We start from the raw sequence: 18,201 nt of genomic DNA, 5'->3' as shown, positions 1-18,201 counted from the left end.
CAGCAGTCGATACTGTTGCAGGGCCACTGACAATGGCACCGATGCTATTGTTGGCGACGCACTGGTAAGACCCCGAAAGGGACGGACTAAGAGACAGAATGGTCAAAGTGCCCTGATGAATCTTAATCTGTTCCAGGTCTCTATCCAATCTTCTTCCATTATGCCACCATGAGATATGAGCGGTCACAGGGTTAGCAGAACAATGTAGTACTACGGGTCCGCCAAGTTTCTGGACAGCGGACAGTGGCTCAGAAATAAAATAAGGTGCCAAGTCTACAAGGAAACGTTCCCCGCATGCCAACGTGGGGGGGGAATAAGGGGGAGAGAGAAAGAAGAGTATATTGAATACATTTCATCTGAATCTATATAATTACAGGCAAGCCCTTATTTCGTCATACCTGTTACCATTCTCAATGCTTGTAAAAGTTCTAGGAACATTTTTGTACACCCGTTCTTAGAAGGAAAGAAGGGCAACACATTAACCTAGGACTTAATGATTAGGGTAGAAGAGAGTGAAACCCGATATAAATCAGACAACATGCCGATTCTGTAAGTGAGAAATGGCAAATGGCTCTTTTTATGAAGTAGCTTCTGAGAAATGCAAGTTAGGAACCTGAAAAAGTGAAGATAACTTGCAAAATAAAAAGAATTCTCTCCTATATCACCAAGGATTTGATTTTAAGACTAAGTTATTCTATAAACAATGGCTATGGTCTTACTACTTCCCTTTAATATAAAACAATGTTCAGTCATGCTGACATACAAAGTCTATCCTTTTTTGCATATAAAGCTAAGTAGAGAGTCAATTTTAAGTTTTATTTGGTGTTTAGAGTAGTTGCATTTATGACATCATTTCCTCAGCAACGTGGGGGGCAGGGTGGGTTCTCGAACTAACGTATCAAAACAGATCCTCCCCCTCCACCCGAAAGGAGGGGACAAGAATACTATTAATCTGGGGGAATAAACTACTTCAAAGAAAAAAAACTGAATAAATTGCTAACCCTACTTTCACAGGATATTTCCTCAGAAATGAAGACTGAGGGGTGTGCCTCTCTCGACTAAAACTTGAGGTGGTTGTTCAGCAAAACAAAAACTGAAATAAAACCAGAAGATCAGCTTTTGGGCTTACAAAAAGTTATACAGTATTCTTAACAGAGATAATAAATATTACTTAATGAATAAACATCACTTGTATTTCTCTCTACTTCTATAGGAATCTGAACATGAATCTAAAATTAAAAGAAACGCACACGCGCCACGCGCTGGGCATGGGCTTACATACACATTTAACAATCAACGCTTTTAAGCTTTTCAGCTTAAAACAGAAGTAGAGAGAAACTCAGCCAAGGTCACGTGAGAAAGTGGCAGATCTGGGATTTGAACCAAGTTCTCTCCAGACTGAGTACTAATACATGCTGATTCTAAAATTTCTTCAGTGGTATGGAGTCAGCATTTTTTCTTGTTATAATTTCCAAATTCAGACATTTGCAACATATCCTCTTATTGAAAAGCGCATGATACGATGATATTTGTTTTTAAGGCAACAAGAGGAATAAATTATAAGGACAATGATAGGAAGGCCTGCCAAGGCCCAGAAGCACTACGGAGATCCTGAAATTGCTGAAGGAATCAGTTTTTAAATCATTCAGCTGGGTCAAACCAACCTTAGAAATGTCTTTGGAAACCATGATTATCAATGAGGATTTGAAGCTGAAGTTTGTTTTTTATAGGATTAAGAAGAGGAAAAGCTTGAGTGTGGACATGACTGTTCTTGGGGATTAAAGAGCACGCTTTGGGTGCTGAGCACGGAGTCATGTATAGAATGACTGAATCGCTGTATTATACTCCTGAAATTAATATCGCACTGTACGTTACTGGAATTAAAATTTAAAACTCAAAAAAAAAAAAACAACCACGACCATTCTTCCGCTCTTACCTGAATTCACAGAAGGGCACAGAACCGTAAGGGTAACAACATACAGCAGTGTCTGTAAGGGCCGAGGATCTGGATGCATAGCGCCAGCTTACAGACGCAGGCAGGACAGACTTCCGGGCGTTGGCTCACTAAAACACATCCAGAGAAAGAAAGGAAGAAAAGATCATCGAAACGCCCCAAACAGCTGAAATCCTGTATCTCCATCGTCCCAGTTGGGAGCATGATGGCTGCCATCTATTTTGAAAGCTTTGTAGCGAGTGTGGCAAATACAGGCACTTGATGACCTGTAATCTCCCCAATCCACACACTCATCTCTAGACACTAAGCTAACGTTGGCGGTTTTGCTCATCCTTCCGAGGCACTAAGATAATACCTCCTAGTACACAGACTCAATTGCTTCCAACAAATACATTCAACCGCCTTTAGTGCATTTGTTTGTACATTTTACAAGCATCTAAAACTCAACACCGCCAAAATGCACCCCCCGCTTTATGGCTGGCCCTAAAATATAAACAGTAACAAAAACAACAAAATAATAACAAATGTTTACACAGTGCTTGGTACGTGCCAGACACCATTTCGGTGCTTTCTGTAGACCCAAAGACCACGGTGGTGAGAGTAGACGGAACGGTGGCAGGAAGGGAAGAGGGAGACCAAGGAGGAGGTAATGTAATCACTCAGCAGAGAGATGAGCACATGGTGGGTCAGACCAGTGAGTTAACTGTGGAGCTGGTAAGGAGTAATTGGACTCAATGTAGTCTAAAGGTGGAACCAACAGAATTTGCTGAAGACTTGGCTAGAGTATGATCAAAAGATGCGTCAAGGATAACTCTTAGTTTTTGGTGTAACAGAATCCATCATAACTCTGTTTACTGAAATGGGGAAGACTGGCAAGGGGGAGATGGATCGAAGAGTTTAGTCAGCTGTTCTGTCTTGGGGAAGGTCCAAGATACCCACCACGAGGCATCCGAGTACTACTGTCAAGTCAACAGCTGCATATAGGCATCTGGAGCTGTGTGGAGAAGTCAGAGCTGGAAATATAGATGACAGAAATAGAGACATGAGGGGCGCCTGGGTAGCGCCGTCGTTAAGCGTCTGCCTTTGGCTCAGGGCGTGATCCCGGCGTTCCGGGATCGAGTCCCACATCAGGCTCCTCCGCTGGGAGACTGCTTCTTCCTCTCCCACTCCCCTGCTGTGTTCCCTCTCTCGCTGGCTGTATCTCTGTCACATAAATAAATAAAATCTTTAAAAAAAAAAAAAGATAGAAATAGAGACATGAGACCTATTAAAGCCCTAGCACTACCTGATCTCTAAGGAAAGTATGACAGAGGAGAGGAGAGACCAGGCAGGAGCCTTGGGATACTTCAACCTTTAGAGACCAAAAAAGAGAAGGAAGCAGCAAGGGAGATGAGGGGAAAAGTAGCCAATGAAATAGGAAGGAATCCAGGAGAATGTTGTGTTCAGGGAGAAAAATGGAAAAGATATTTCTAGAAGGAAAGCATAAGCAACTACTGCGAACACTGCTGAGAAATAGAGTTAAGGCGAGACACCATCGTGAAGGCAAATACCAGAGCGCAGGGGATACCGACAACAGTGGCTTCAATGCAGGGGGACTAGCATCTGATGGTGGGTTCAGGACGGAATGGGAAGGGAGGAAATGAAGCACAGAAAATTCCTTCTAGGGCTTTGCTATAAAAGGGCAGCAGGAATATAGGGCGAATTGCTGGAGACATGTAGCAGTCAAGGGGAGGCTCGCTCATTCCTGCGTTTCTTGAATGTAGAGACAGTGCAGCACATTTGGCTAAATCTAAAGAGAGCTTCACAAAACCCAGCACTGGTAAAGAACGTGGGTAAAAATCGCTATCATCTACTATTGGTGGAAATATATTCAGCAAATTTTTTGGGGGGGAATTTAGCAATATCTATCGAAAATCATTCATTCATGCAATTATGCTTATGGAATGCTTACTACATGCCAGGTACTATTCTAGAAGCTACGGACAGAGCAATTTAAAAATATATAAATAGGAATAAGTGACACAGGCAAAAACGTATCCCTTCTATTCTAGTGGGACTGGACAATACGCATGATAAATAAAATGACTGAAATTAACAAAGTCCATGCCACCCTCCAGATATGGTCCATCCCTCCTCTGTGCTGCCTCCATGCCTTAGACACACGTCTGCCACTGCACTCATCACTCTGTTCTGCAGTGCATCTGGTTACGTAACTATGTCCTCCTTGAAAGCAAGAATGCTCTCATATTGAACACCGTAAATTCTAATAGCTAGCCGAAAACAGGCACTGAAGAGACATTTTTCAAAATGAAAGGAATACCTTCCTATAATGGAATTCCCAAAAGTACCTTAGAGAGTAGTATTTCATGAAACCTGTCATCTCACGCGACTTCGGCATATTCTCGCTATATGTTTTTATTCCTTCATTCGATTATTCACTCATATACATGTTTTTAACATCAGCAAAAATTATATATAATAAGTGCCTACTATATGCCAGGCACCCTGCTAGGCTGGGGATCCAAAGAGCGGTTATTATGTCTGCAAATTCTCCCCCCCCATTCCTACGTGGCCAGGGCTGGCCACAGAATCCGTGACTATGGAATACGACAAAATATAACTTAAGAGCTACATGAAGGACGTTTTAGAAATGGGAACTTTATGCACATATTCACTTATGCAAAGGTTAATTCTAACCACTGATAAGACTGGGCAGAAATACAAAGCAAGGCATACTTCTTATTTATAAATCGAATGATGTCTCCCGGGATCTGCTCCCTTCTCTATGCCATGCACTCTGACTCTGCGAGTTGCCAACTCAAGTTTATCTAGATCACAGATCATCAGATCACGGACTGCCTTTTAAGTTTCTTCTTGCCGACCTCTTTTATTTTTTTTTTATTTTTTTATTTTTTTTAAAGATTTTATTTATTTATTCGACAGAGATAGAGACAGCCAGCGAGAGAGGGAACACAAGCAGGGGGAGTGGGAGAGGAAGAAGGCAGGCTCCCAGCAGAGGAGCCTGATGTGGGGCTCAATCCCATAACGCTGGGATCACGCCCTGAGCCGAAGGCAGACGCTTAACCGCTGTGCCACCCAGGCGCCCCTTGCCGACCTCTTTTAAAAAGTGGGAGAGGATATTCTGGTATCACTCATTGGCGGAAGAGACCAGCTGTGTGCAACTTTTTTTTGGTTTATTTGAATTCTCACTTGGTTCAAGGGCAAGGACTGACACACCACTGGTAAGCGGTCAAGGCAAAGCAAACATTCAAATAACTTGTTAACAGAAGCCGCTGTCCTGAGAGAATGAGGACAAGGAGGGGCATTCTTCCTTTTGCCAAATCTTTCCTCGACTATTTATTTATTAAAAAGCAGTGAAACAAATACCAGAGTCAACTTTAACCCCAGCACGCGATTCACTGAGTTACTTTAGCTGTCCTTTAAAACTTCACAGCTCATTATAGCTACCTAAATGATCCCACAGGACCATCCTGTATGAATTCTATCTTTCTATTAGGTTCCTTGCAACATGCTGTCAGTTGATTTTGGAGGCTGGAAAGAACTTAGGACCGTAACATAAATATTTATTGACTTCGTTTATACTTACCCAAGGAAAGCTCGATGCGTTTGTTAAAGAACTGTGATAACGAGAACAAGGACCTGGATTCTATTGCAACAGGAGTCAGGTGGCCTGAAATTACATTTGACCCCCACCAATAGTCCCTTAGGTCTGATCTCACAAATAAACACTGCTGCCCACAAGGAAGGCGAGATGACGTAGAAAGCAGAATATATCCATTAGCACTGTTGGAAAACTGTTTAATGCTATGTTGCTTCCAAAAGTACTAGCTTTGTCCAAAAACAAAAAAAAAAAAAGCGAAAAACAACAAAATTTAATATTAGCATTACTGTATTGATCTAAGAAGTTATTGGAAAACAACAACTATATTTATATTTATATATAATGTAAATATTTACTTATTTCCCCTGCATTGCTCTACCAAATGAACAATTGCGTGTGTTTGGCCAAGTTTACCGCCACTGAACGAGGCTCCTATCACCTTCTTACAAACAGGCCAGTGGTCTTAACATGTATGTTACTTTCCTTACTTTTCTTTCCTACAGAAGTTTACCTTGGCAAGGGAGACAACAGCCTTCATTTCCTCTGCACAGAAATTGTTAACCCATCCTCCTCTTATCCTCTCTCCTGATCTGGAAACAGTGGGCAGCAGAGAAAAGGTCCACGGTAGGATCACAACCACCCACTCCACCACACATCATTTTTGGCACACCACTTGCCAAAGGCTGTTTAACCTCTGTTCTAGTGTACATAACATCCAAATATTTTCATGCAAAAATTAAAAACAGAATTCTGATCTAAATCATATCAGATGCAATCGAATTCTGATTTAAATTACAATGTCATGTTTTAAACTTCAGTGTTTTTCCCATTTAAAAATTTTTTTTAGGGACACCTAGGTGGCTCAGTCAGTGGAGCGTCTGCCTTTGGCTCAGGTCATGATCCCAGGGTCCTGGGATCGAGCCCCACATCAGGCTCCTTGCTCAGCAGGGAGCCTGCTTCTCCCTCTACCTGCCGCTCCCCCTGCTTGTGTTCTCTGACAAATAAATAAAATCTTTTTTTTTTAAAGCATCCAATGTGGTTAACATACCAGATGATATTTTAAATAAAATATTCAAGTTTTCTTCATATATTCTACAATGAATATGTTACAAGTAAAAAATTCTTAACAGTCTCCACAAATATTCATTGACAAAAAAACCCCTACACATTCAGCACAGAACAAAAGTAAACACAATTCTACCACCTAAAGATAACGTATCAATATTTTGATGCATTTCCTTCTAATCTTTTTCATACGTGTATATGTACATAACTTAGACTAAACATATATGCAATATGGTTTTAAATCCTGCTTTATTCATTTTTTATCTAATGAACATCTTTGCTCATTAAATAATTCATAAACACAATCTATAACAGCTATAGATACTTCACTGAATAGATGTACTTTAACTTACTTAGCCACTCCCTTTTGGGTAATTAGGCTTCTTTTTTTAATACGTGTGTGTAGCTATGTATATTTATCTTGCTATTACAGATAATGCTGTTATGAATATCTTTGTCCATAAATCTTTACCACTCTTCTACTTCCGTCTTCAGGATAGATTTTTTTTTTTAAGTGGATTACTGAGTCAAGGAACACAAACTTTTTAAAAGATTTTATTTGTTTATTTTAGAGGGAGAGAGAGAGAAGTAGATTCCCTGCTGAGCACGGAGCCCAACGTGAGGTTCGATCCCCGAACCCTGAGATCACGACCTGAGTCAAAATCAAGAGTCGGATGCTTCACTGACTGAGCCACCCATGGGCCCCAACATAAACATTTTTAATACTCTTAACATATATACTGACAAGTAGTTTTCCCAAACAAGGCAATAACGTACAACCTATCCCCAATAACCACCATCCGCATAGTATGGTTTACATCCCTACCCTGTGGTGAGTAAAGCATGGATGTCACACAGGAATTTGAGCAATTAATTCAAATATTTGATAAGGCACAGAGCAACATTTACTGTTTAATCTGTTAGGGACTTTTAAAAAACAATCTGCTAAATTTACATAATAATAACTACAACAAAAGGAGCCTGCCTGGGTGGCTCAGTCGGTTAAGCGTCTGACTCTTGGTTTTGGCTCAAGTCATGATCTCAGGATCCGGAGATCAAGCCCCATGTCAGGCTCCATGCTCAGCACAGAGTCTGCTTAAGATTCTCTCTCTCTCTCTCTCCCTCTGCCCCTTCTCTTCCCTGCCCCACCATGCACACTCTCTCTAAAATAAATAAATCTTTTTTTTAAAAAAGTAACTACAAAAGGGGCACCTGGGTGGCTCAGTCGTTAAGCGTCTGTCATGATCCTGGCGTCCTGGGATCGAGCCCCGCATAGGGCTCCCTGCTCTGCTGCGAGCCTGCTTCTTTCTCTCCCACCCCCCCTGCTTGTGTTCCCTCTCTCGCTGGCTGTCTCTCTCTGTCAAATAAATAAATAAAATCTTAAAAAAAAAAAAAAAAAGTAACTACAAAAAAAGTAAAAGGAATGGACATTGTGGACCACATTTATCAACCCTTGTTAATTTCTAAACTTTCAATTACAAAAAACACGACAGATACAAAAATCTCTGCTTTTTACCCAAAATTTACTGTAAAGTAGGATGCAGGGTCACTGTTGTTATACTGGGTGATTTTAATTTATAACATGCATTTCTCTAAAAATAAATTTGTATGCGAAAACTGCTGACAGACACTTTCTGGCAATATTTGCTGGCATTCAAAATAGTAAATTACCATTTATTTCAAAACTTAATTCTCCCTTCCCTACTGCTTTTCTCGTCCATAAAGCATTTTTTAAAAGATTTTATTTATTTATTTTAGAGAGAGAGAGAGTGCGCATAGAGGGAGAGGGAGAAGCAAACTCCCTGCTAAGCAGGGAGCCCACAACTCGGGGCTTGATCCCAGGACTTTGGGATCATGACCTGAACCAAAGGCAGATGCTTAACTGAGTGAGCCACCCAAGCGCCCCTTGTCCATAAAGCATTTAAGCACCTCTACTTCCCTAAACTACTAGAGGTAATCAAATAACTCAAGGCACTGGATTTTAAATTGGGTTTGTTCTTGCCTTACTATTGGACTTTAGCAAAGACATGATCAATTCCCTATGTGAAAATCACAACTCCTGAAGCTTATCCAACTCACTGGTCTCAGAAGAAATTAACAGGACCCTGAGGAAGTTCTTCCACCTGCTTCCTATCTTCAGAAGAAGTCAATGGCCCACATAATTCTATTATTTTCATTACAGTTCCGAGTGGCAGATTTAAGTGAGAAGATACTCCGGGGGCGCCTGGGTGGCGCAGTCCTTAAGCGTCTGCCTTCGGCTCAGAGTGTGATCCCGGCGTTCTGGGATCGAGCCCCACATCAGGCTCCTCCGCTAGGATCCTGCTTCTTCCTCTCCCACTCCCCCTGCTTGTGTTCCCTCTCTCGCTGGCTGTCTCTGTCAAATAAATAAATAAAATCTTAAAAAAAAAAAAAAAAAAGAGAGAGAGAGAGAGAAGACGCTCCGAAGCTGGGGCGGGTGGTACAATCTCTCTAGGGAAAAGACTATAGGGTACAAAAACCCCCAAACAAAACAGAACAGCTAAGCATAGCATCCCATTAAACCTACAAATCAGGGGACAACTCTTTCCTCAATGCTATAAAAATCCCTGGAGGGCTCCCCACTTTTGCATGGGATGAGTGCTGCTCCCTGAGTCCTAGCCTGATGTTCCTAAAGATGACTGTTTATGTCCTAAGTTAGAGGGCTTCCTTTAAGCTCTCTTTCCCATCCACATGCAAGACAATTTGTCTTGTAAAACACTGTATTTGAGTGCCAGCCCAGGCTTAGCAGCATTTCTGTTGGCAAAAGCAAGCTAAGGGTATGGCTAGTCTTAGAATAAGAAAGGGAATACTTCCCTAACATTTACTTAACTTATTGTTCAGGTTGTGAACTTACTGCTTTTATAACCTCTTTTCAACAGGCTGCCAGAATAATCCTTCGGGGAAAAGTCTTTCCTGAATTTCTAGATTTGATTCCTTTGTTTTTGAAGCAATGCCTTTGCTTTCCTAAGGACGATCAAAGCTGTCTCTCTGAATTATCCCCCTCCCTAGACTCCTATATCAAACTTTCTTATAGTTTTCTTTCAGGTTTAGGGAATAACTGTGATTAACCTGTGAACAAAAACTCCGCTTGGGATCCATGTATGTCTTCAGAAAAGAAAATTCTTTAAGTTTCCTTTTTTAAAACGATCTTATTCTGCATGACACAATAATTTCCTTCTTTAAAAACAAAAGATTGGCCTTTATTTTCAAATAATCTATTCCATAACATGCTATTTCTCCTGTTGATTTAAACGAGTCTTCTGCAGTAACTAAACAAAAGAAAAAATAGAACATGTCTACTTAAAAATTTTGAAGTAAGTGCTCTCAAGATTAATTCAGCACAATTTCAATGAGGGAAGTCAAACATATAATTTTTTTTTAACTCACTGAGGTACCTTGACCTTAATCACATCAAATTATAAATCTCCTATAAAAGTCTTCTTCATTCTGACTATTTGAATAATTTAGCTAAGAAGTTAACTTGTTTTCTGCACGGACTTCTCAAACAACCCTACTTTTTCTAGAAAATACTCAGGCAATTAATTCCATATACAGGGCATCTACTCTGGGCAAGAACCTACGGGGGGTACAAAGATTAAGAAAGATGAGGTAGGCGTAATTCCTGAACTAAAGGATATTGTGGTCTAAATGAGAAAAGAGGGCATGAATATAATTAGCTTTGGAATAAAGTATCACCAGTGCAACGGGAGTGTGAAATATATTCAGAGGAATCTATCTTGTAGGCATCAGGCTCTGCTGGGCACTCAGCCATAGACAGGACGTCTGTCTCCCTGCGGCTCGTGCTCAGGTGAGGGAAGGGACAACTAAGGAAAGCACCCAGACACACGCTCACCTAACAGAATGACTAGCCTTTTGGCCACAGGGGCTCCCGCAATCACCACTTTTGGGATGGTTTTTCTTTATTTGGCGTCACAACTTTTTCAATCAGAAACAAAAAGAGCAGTACTTTGATATTACAGCTTCGGGCAAAGATACACCCACCAGTGTCCATGACCCCACGATTTTTAGTCAGGAAGTCTCATCCAGGAGAATTGGAATGGCCTATTATATCTGGATGAACAAAAACACTGTGTTCTGTGTACAGATGCCAAGTGAGTGGGAGGACGGGGAGTGTTTTCTGCTAACCTCTCTGCGCTCTGTGCACCGTTCCTATGAGCTGGGGACCACTCCCCTGTTAACTCTGTTTCAGTTCAATGTGAATGCAGATCACTCCTTAAGAGGACCTGCTGTCTGAACACGATTTTCCTGCCTCTCCACCATCGTGGGGGGAGGACTTCCTCACGGCCCCCCGCACCTGCCACCAGCCTCAAGTCCTCTCTTCCTTAGTTGAGCATAGTAACTTCACTGCACCGTATTTAAGAACATGCTGCGTTTACTTTCAAAATACTGTTTATCACCTCTACAACGTGTTTGTTTCCCAATTGTTTTTATTGCTCAGCTGACTTGCTTTTCTATCTGTGAAGACTGTGGCTATCTTGGACCAGGATGGCATACATCATGACTTTTTCCCACCAAAATCAATGGAAATGGTTTGCACTAAGAGGCAATGCTTTTATAAGTACGAGTTCTCAACATTTGCTGCAACATGGACGGCACTGGAGGAGATAATGCTAACTGAAATAAGTCAAGCAGAGAAAGACAACTATCATATGATTTCTCTCATCTATGGAACATAAGAACTAGGATGATCAGTAGGGGAAGAAAGGGATAAAGAAAGGGGGGGTAATCAGAAGGGGGAATGAAACATGAGAGACTATGGACTATGAGAAACAAACTGAGGACTTTAGAGGGGAGGGGGGTGGGGGAATGGATAGATCGGTGATGGGTAGTAAGGAGGGCATGTATTGCATGGTGCACTGGGTGTTATACACAACTAATGAATCATCGAGCCTTACATCGGAAACCGGGGATGTACTGTATGGTGACTAACATAATATAATAAAAAAATCATTAAAATAAAAAAAAAAAGGAAGAAACAAAAAAAAAAAGAGGCAATGCTTTTAGGAGATAAACGTTATCAAGAATTAAAGTAGTTAAGGGAGGGGGGATGGGCGAGCCACAGAATGAGGCACAAGTGTTACAGGAAACAGAAGGGTCACTTCCCCCGGACTTAGAAGGTTGAAGAAGACTTCTCTTGGAAACAATGATCAGGTGAATGTGAATGGATGAGTCTGGGGGGCAGGAGGGAGGAAGGGAGGGAGAACAGCAAGGGGAGGCTGCAGTCCAAACAGAAGGAGCTATGTGTGCACAGAATTAGAAGGAGCAAGGAGGTATGGCTGCGGAGCCGAGTACGAGGAGGAAAATAAGGGGTGGGGGGCAAGGCGGCACAGGGGAGCAGAAGCTACAGCACACCGAACAATATAAATCAGGTCAGCGTTTTGGCTTTTATCCTGAGAGGGGAGTATTAATGGCTTTTAAGCAGGCAAGGGACAAGATCTGACTTGTGCCTTTGAAAAAATCATTTATGCTGCCATGTGGAGCATGGCCGAGGAGAGGAATGGAGGTTAGAAGGCCGGGGAAAGAGGATGCAGGCCTGTACTAGAGAAATAGCAGAGGATAGACTTGAAAGATTACAAAAAATTTTTAAAGACATGGACATATTTACCAGATGTTCTTAAAAGGTGGCACTGATAGGACTTGGGATAGTGAATGATCTGGACTGGGAAAGAAACGATCTCTTAGACGTCTTTGGAATTTATCACCGTCCACCTCTGTCTCCCCACTGCTCTGACCTCAAATAAAGGAACACGGCTGCTGTCCAGATTTCTACTTGGACAAGTGAGTGCGTGACGTGCAGGAAATACACGAGAAACAGCAGGGCTTTCCATGGCTTGTCGTCGCTGTTTTGATGGCAGCAGGGAATGGGGAGTGTGTCCCGTAAGGCGCAGAGAGAATGAGTTGAGTTGGCCATAAGGGGAACTCTAAGAAAGAGATCGAGGAGGCGAGCAGAAAGAAGCCTGAAGTGCTTTAGAGCTTTCAGGGGACAATAACAGATGGACGAAACTGTTGCTCCCTTCTGAGGAGGGGAGGACCCTTAAAAAATCCACCGCATTGGAAGGCGTGGCAACGCCTCATTCAAAATAATCCACGTGATCAATACCATTAATAAAAACTTTTAAAACAAAAAAGAAAAGGGGGATGAACCAGGGATGAGCCCTCAGATTTCTTAAAAATAAGTTTCAAAATGTCACTGAGTTTCATACGCATCTACCTTTTTTTTCTTAAATTCAATTAGCCAACATAGAGAACATCATTAGTTTCAGATGGAGAGTTCGATAATTCCTCAGCTGCACAGAACACGCAGTTTAAGGTCATCGGACACATTCCTTCCCTGTTGACTCCTTCGTGATCACTCGAGCCTTTGATCCGCAGCAGTCCTCACACTCAGAAAACGAGAGCAACAGCTGGCACACATCTTTCAGTGATTTCACTGCAGGAGTGGAATGGGCAGGAGGAGGGTGAGGAAAAGCAGCAAAGTGCCATCATGAGTCCAGCTGCCACAGAGACACCCTCTAGCACGTTAATCTACGGAGGGGGGTGATTCTCCTCCTTTCAGAAACGGAAGAATGCCTTAGGGCAGTGATGTGCAATTGACAACCGCGCATGCTCTGACCTGCCAAGTAGCTCAGAGGCAGTGGGAGGAACGTCTAAATCTTCTAAATGGAGAGCTGGTAGGACATCAAACAGCCAGGTCCACATCTGGAACTTGGGCCAGTCTCTCCTCCCCAGAACTCGGACCCATCCATATGAAACGCAGCCCTACAGAGGGCGCATTTGATGGGCACACAACGATCGCACCCTCATTCAGAGCGACTCCTTAAAAACTGTGCACACCTACAACCTCACGACCCTGCCCCCACGGCCCCCGGGTCTCAGTCGAGTCAGCCAAGCACACGAGCTGATCCTGCTGCTGCACAAGCAGTTCCTTTCACTGTGGACCGTCAGAAGCAGAGGCAGAAAATGGAAGTGACTTGGGAGGTATGGCACCAAAAAGGCCAAATGAGCAAAGAAATAATCAACTCCACATGAGCCACTTCGGCTCCAACACAATGAAAAGGGCTGAGGACTAACCCCAGGAAAGGTCACTGGGGTCAGAGGTCACCAGCAGAAAGAGGCAACAGTGAGGGGCCAGAGGAGTCAGTGTGGTCCTAATTACACACCCAAACAGAAGGGGTCTAAGTATGGAGTTAGGTTCTAGTCACAATATTTATGCATCTAAAAAAAAAAAAAAGTCAAGTGTTCCTGTTCCACTGTCTTTCAAAGAGACTATTTCTTCCTGCTTCCAGAACACAGGAAACCAAAAATCATGGAGATAAGATAATTCTGGCATCCACCGTGGGTTGTACGGGAGCATTACGAATATTTTAAAACACAGTTGCAGACAAACAGCGAAATTCTACAGAGTGACTCGGCAGAGATTATTAAAAAGACAAAATACAGCAAGTTTCAAGAGGACCATTTTGCAGACACCAAAGAGTCCGCACTTGCTCACAAGTCAACACTCGGTACATTTTTCAAGGTTGCCACTGGAATTGGCTTCACGGGGGGAAAAGAAAAATAACAGAGTTTTGGTAACCATGAAACAAAAGCCAGCTAAGAGCAGAAGTTTTTAAGTTTGCTAAGAACTAGTTAAACTTGAACAGACTGATCTTACAAAGATCCAGACAGACATTTGGCTAACGTTTTTTGATGAAGGATGAGAAGGAATACGAAAACATTTGAAAAAGGGGCTCTAGATAAGTGTTAGGTAATAAATTTAATATAGTTGTTATTATGTTCGGCGCACTGCTGAGACCTTACCAAATGAAACAAATTTCTCCCTGGCTGTTCCGAAAGACTCGCCCTCTTGGGGTTTGGTTTAGATTTCATTTTAATAACAAGGAAATAAAACCTCAAGGAGAAACTCATTTCCATGAAATGGATTCTAATGTATATGGTCAAACATTTAGGAAAAAGCAAAATAAGAAAAAATGAGAAATGTGCACACTGCAAATAAACTTGAGTCAATGCTGGCTGAGCACGGGACTCGCATCACAATGACTTTTATATTCTGCCACCTGCTGAGCTGGAAGCTTCCTAGAGACCTGGGACACAGTGACCCTGGTTTCCAAGGACCTCATTCCACCTTCAACCATGGCTGCATAAAATCACTGAAGGAATCTAGATTTCTTAGGCGCCCCTGCTTTGTTCAACTGGTGATGGGAATTAGGTCAGACACAGCTTCATCACAGCTGTCACAGCGCCATGGAAGGGAGGCCGTGCACGGATAATGGGACTCCTCAAGCACATTCATAAATGGACATACAAGTCAATCACAGATTACCATGTAGTCAGTACCTAATCACCTCAAATGGACTGTTAAGTCTATAGATATGTAAAAATACACACTGGCCTGTAGGAAGAAAACCTGCATCCCAGAAAACTTTGCTAGGCAGTGAGAGCCAAAGAAATGATCAAGAAACAATGCCCCGATGAATGAGAAAATAGAGAAATCAAGATCACGGGATCTTTGCAAACAGCACAATATCGCGGGTCATTCTAATCCAACTGGGAGAGCCAAAGAAGCAGCGTTAGCATTAGGTCCCAACTGTCTTCCAGAAATGAAGCAAAGCTTGCCAAACAACTCTGCTAGGCTGCGTATGCCTTCAGAGCAGTGGCTGCATTTTGACATTATGGGAGGCGACAGCAAACAGGATGGTCAAGACCATTTAAGGACACGCTGACACCCAAGACACATACGCACGCACGCACACACATGCATGCACCGGGTACACTACTGGGGAAACCACAGCCAACTGGCCCAACTTGGAAGACACAAAAACTTATTCCACTGATAACTCCTCGGTGCAAAACTTCTCTGAAATTCCTTTGTTAATGATTTTCGGTGTCAGTGTATAAACCTGATTCTTATTATGTTCTTATGATTATACCCGATTTTTAACACCACAGTGTCTTTCTCTTCTTTAAGATTTTATTTATCTATTTATTTGAGAGAGAGAGAGAGAGAACACAAGCAGAGGAAAAGGGAGAAGCAGGCTCCCCACTGAGCAGGGAGTCCAATGCGGGACTCGATCCTGGGACGCTGGGATCATGACCTGAGCTGAAGGCAGACATTTAACCGACTGAGCCACCCAGGTGCCCCCAACACTACAGTGTCTTAACTCCAACATTATCAACCAATTTATTCATTAATGGCTATTTCCCAACAAATTAAAGACACCAAGAATTTTCTTACACTGCTATAACCAGTAAAGATAATTCCCAAAGAGCTCCAAATTTCTTGGCACAGCAACAGCAATGTGCGATTGAGTACACAGCTTACAGACTCTGACTTAGATACGTAAGTTCTGGCATATTTCTTAAAATCTTTTATATTACACTATACTCAACGTCTCCCATGTACACAACACTAGCCACACCTTCCATCTGCCAAATACACTTTGTATGTTGCCACATCTACATACCCTGTAGCAGGACTCTTCTTGGAAAGACCTGTCATCATCGGCTTCTATGAACAACATGAGGTTTTTGTCTTGTTTTGTTTTTTTGGTGAGATTTACAGGAGCATTACAGTAGGTTCATTCTTTACATAATGACATAATTAATGTGGGTCTTGGAATTTTAAGAGTGCTGTGGGTTGGGGTGCCTGGGTAGCTCAGTCGGTTAAGCGGCTGCCTTAAGCTCAGGTCATGATCCCTGGGTCCCAGGATCGAGTCCCGCATGGACTCCCTGCTCAGCGGGGAGCCTGCTTCTCCCTCTCCCTCTGCCTGCCGCTCCCCCTGCTTGTGCGCAGACACACTCTCTCTCTGACAAATAAATAAAATCTTTGGGGGAAAAAAGAGTGCTGTGGGTTGTATCCTTAGCTTAATATTCTGAGATCTCTTCATTAGACCCATTTTCTAAGCCAAATTATAAGTGCAGTTGGAATCTACAGCCTAAAAAATACAAAAAAGCAGTTTCTCATCCATTTACACAAAGAAAATGTAGTGTGTACTTAGAGTCAAGGTAGCTGGGGAAAAAAAGAAGGGCGGGGGGCGATGAAGTGGAACAGACAATAGAGACACCATGATCTCATTTCCTAAGTCTCTGACATCTTTAACTCTAGGATTACATATAAACAATAGTATTTAAAAATATTTTTGAGGCATAAAAATGTTTCAAAAAGTGGCAGATGCCCTCACTTTAAAAATAGTATTTTTTTAAAATGTTACAAAATCTTTAAATATATTTCAATAACTATATGTGAAACATATTTTTAAAAAAATAAGTTAGTGGTCTAAATGGATACATTTCTTTTTCCTAGAGAATATCAGTCAGGTAGAACATTTACTAATTTAGTGTGGCTTAGGTACTACTGTCTCTAAGGGAGGGAAAAAAACTCCGTAATTTTTTCCAGCTTTATGACAAACATTTTACAAGTGCTGTGTTTAGGTGAAAAAACAAAACAAAACACTTAAAAAGCTCAGGTGCACCTCTTACACAAGTTTTGCCTCATCTCTGGCAAACTCCAAAAAGGACTGCACTTAATGCAAGAGGGAATGGCAGGAAAATCCAGCAAAGGTATCCAAAATCAACACCATTTCAGCTCTCAGAATTAAGTCAAATGCACAGAGTTCACTTCAGTTTGCAAACAGAAAAGAAAGTATTTGTGTTAACTCAAAAAAAAAAAAAAAGCCAAGTTGAAAAGAAAAAAAAAAGTCAGAGACTAGTTTACAATTTCATTATAACAACTTGGAGAGGTGGCCCCTTTACTTTATATCCAAGTTAAAAAAAAAAACAAAAACCCACAAAAACTGGAGAAATTACCCTAGCAAACTTTCTTGCACCGTGAAAGCATTTTTTCATTTTACAGTCAAACGTTTTCCAGCATTTTACAGGCAAATTATCTCTAAGGTGCTCACGGGACCCCGGAAACACAGTTAGGAAGACGTGAGCAACGTGCAAAACAACAGAAAAGATAGGTCTTCTCATGAAAACTCAGTAGTCATCTTAAAAAAGGAACCACTGCTTATGAAGAAAATGGCATTACCAAGCTAAAAACTTGGTTATCAAGCTTTCCAAGAATTTACGTTTAAAACATTTCATCACCCTACATAATCATCTCCTTTTTCTCTTCCTAGCTTTCCTGCCAACCTAAGTAAGAATACCTTAAGAGCAGAGGCCCAGATGGCAGGTGCGGGTGTTCCAAAACATCAGATATTATTTTGTTTATTTGAATTACATTCTTTGCTTGAACAGCCTCAGGGCGCACATAAAACATACTACTAATTAAAATAACCAACAGCAGTCCTAATAAAACATCTAAAAAGCAGCCTTTATATAGAGAGACTTTTTAGGTGCTTGCCTCCTGACCTCAGCACCTGGAACAATGAAAGTGCACTTAACACTAAGTGAGGCATTTGCATTTGTGCTGGAGAAGGATGAAAAGCCCACTTGAGGCTGTGCAAGGAAGAGAACCCTTCTTGATAATGATGCCTCATCAACACTTGGGCATAAATCTCACAGATGGACACACAGCTAG

General features: G+C 41.8%; 1 protein-coding gene across 7 annotated transcripts in view; it reads right to left on the bottom strand.

Annotated features, from left to right (window-relative positions):
• CDON (cell adhesion associated, oncogene regulated) overlaps nucleotides 1-18,201 on the bottom strand; it is a 98,352-nt gene that overhangs the window by 59,932 nt on the left and 20,219 nt on the right. For 6 of the 7 annotated variants that reach the window (XR_015726974.1, XM_087868301.1, XM_045798086.2 and 3 more), the window contains exons 2-3: nucleotides 1,937-2,064; nucleotides 1-273 (exon numbers count right to left, since the gene is read on the bottom strand). Coding sequence is in view for 6 of the 7 variants with exons in the window: in XM_087868301.1 (XP_087724427.1) it covers nucleotides 1-273; nucleotides 1,937-2,015 (352 nt within the window). In the remaining variant the exon portion in view is untranslated. Of the gene's footprint in view, nucleotides 274-1,936; nucleotides 2,065-2,893; nucleotides 3,108-18,201 lie in introns of those variants that run through there. The other variant, XM_087868302.1, reaches the window with a different exon arrangement.

This window comes from Ursus americanus, chromosome 16, assembly GCF_024610735.1.
Source record: "Ursus americanus isolate L20-20 chromosome 16, mUrsAme1.1.p, whole genome shotgun sequence".
Taxonomy (NCBI): domain Eukaryota; kingdom Metazoa; phylum Chordata; class Mammalia; order Carnivora; family Ursidae; genus Ursus; species Ursus americanus.
Note: the sequence above shows the minus strand (reverse complement) of the source record. Positions and strands in the feature narration are given on the sequence as shown.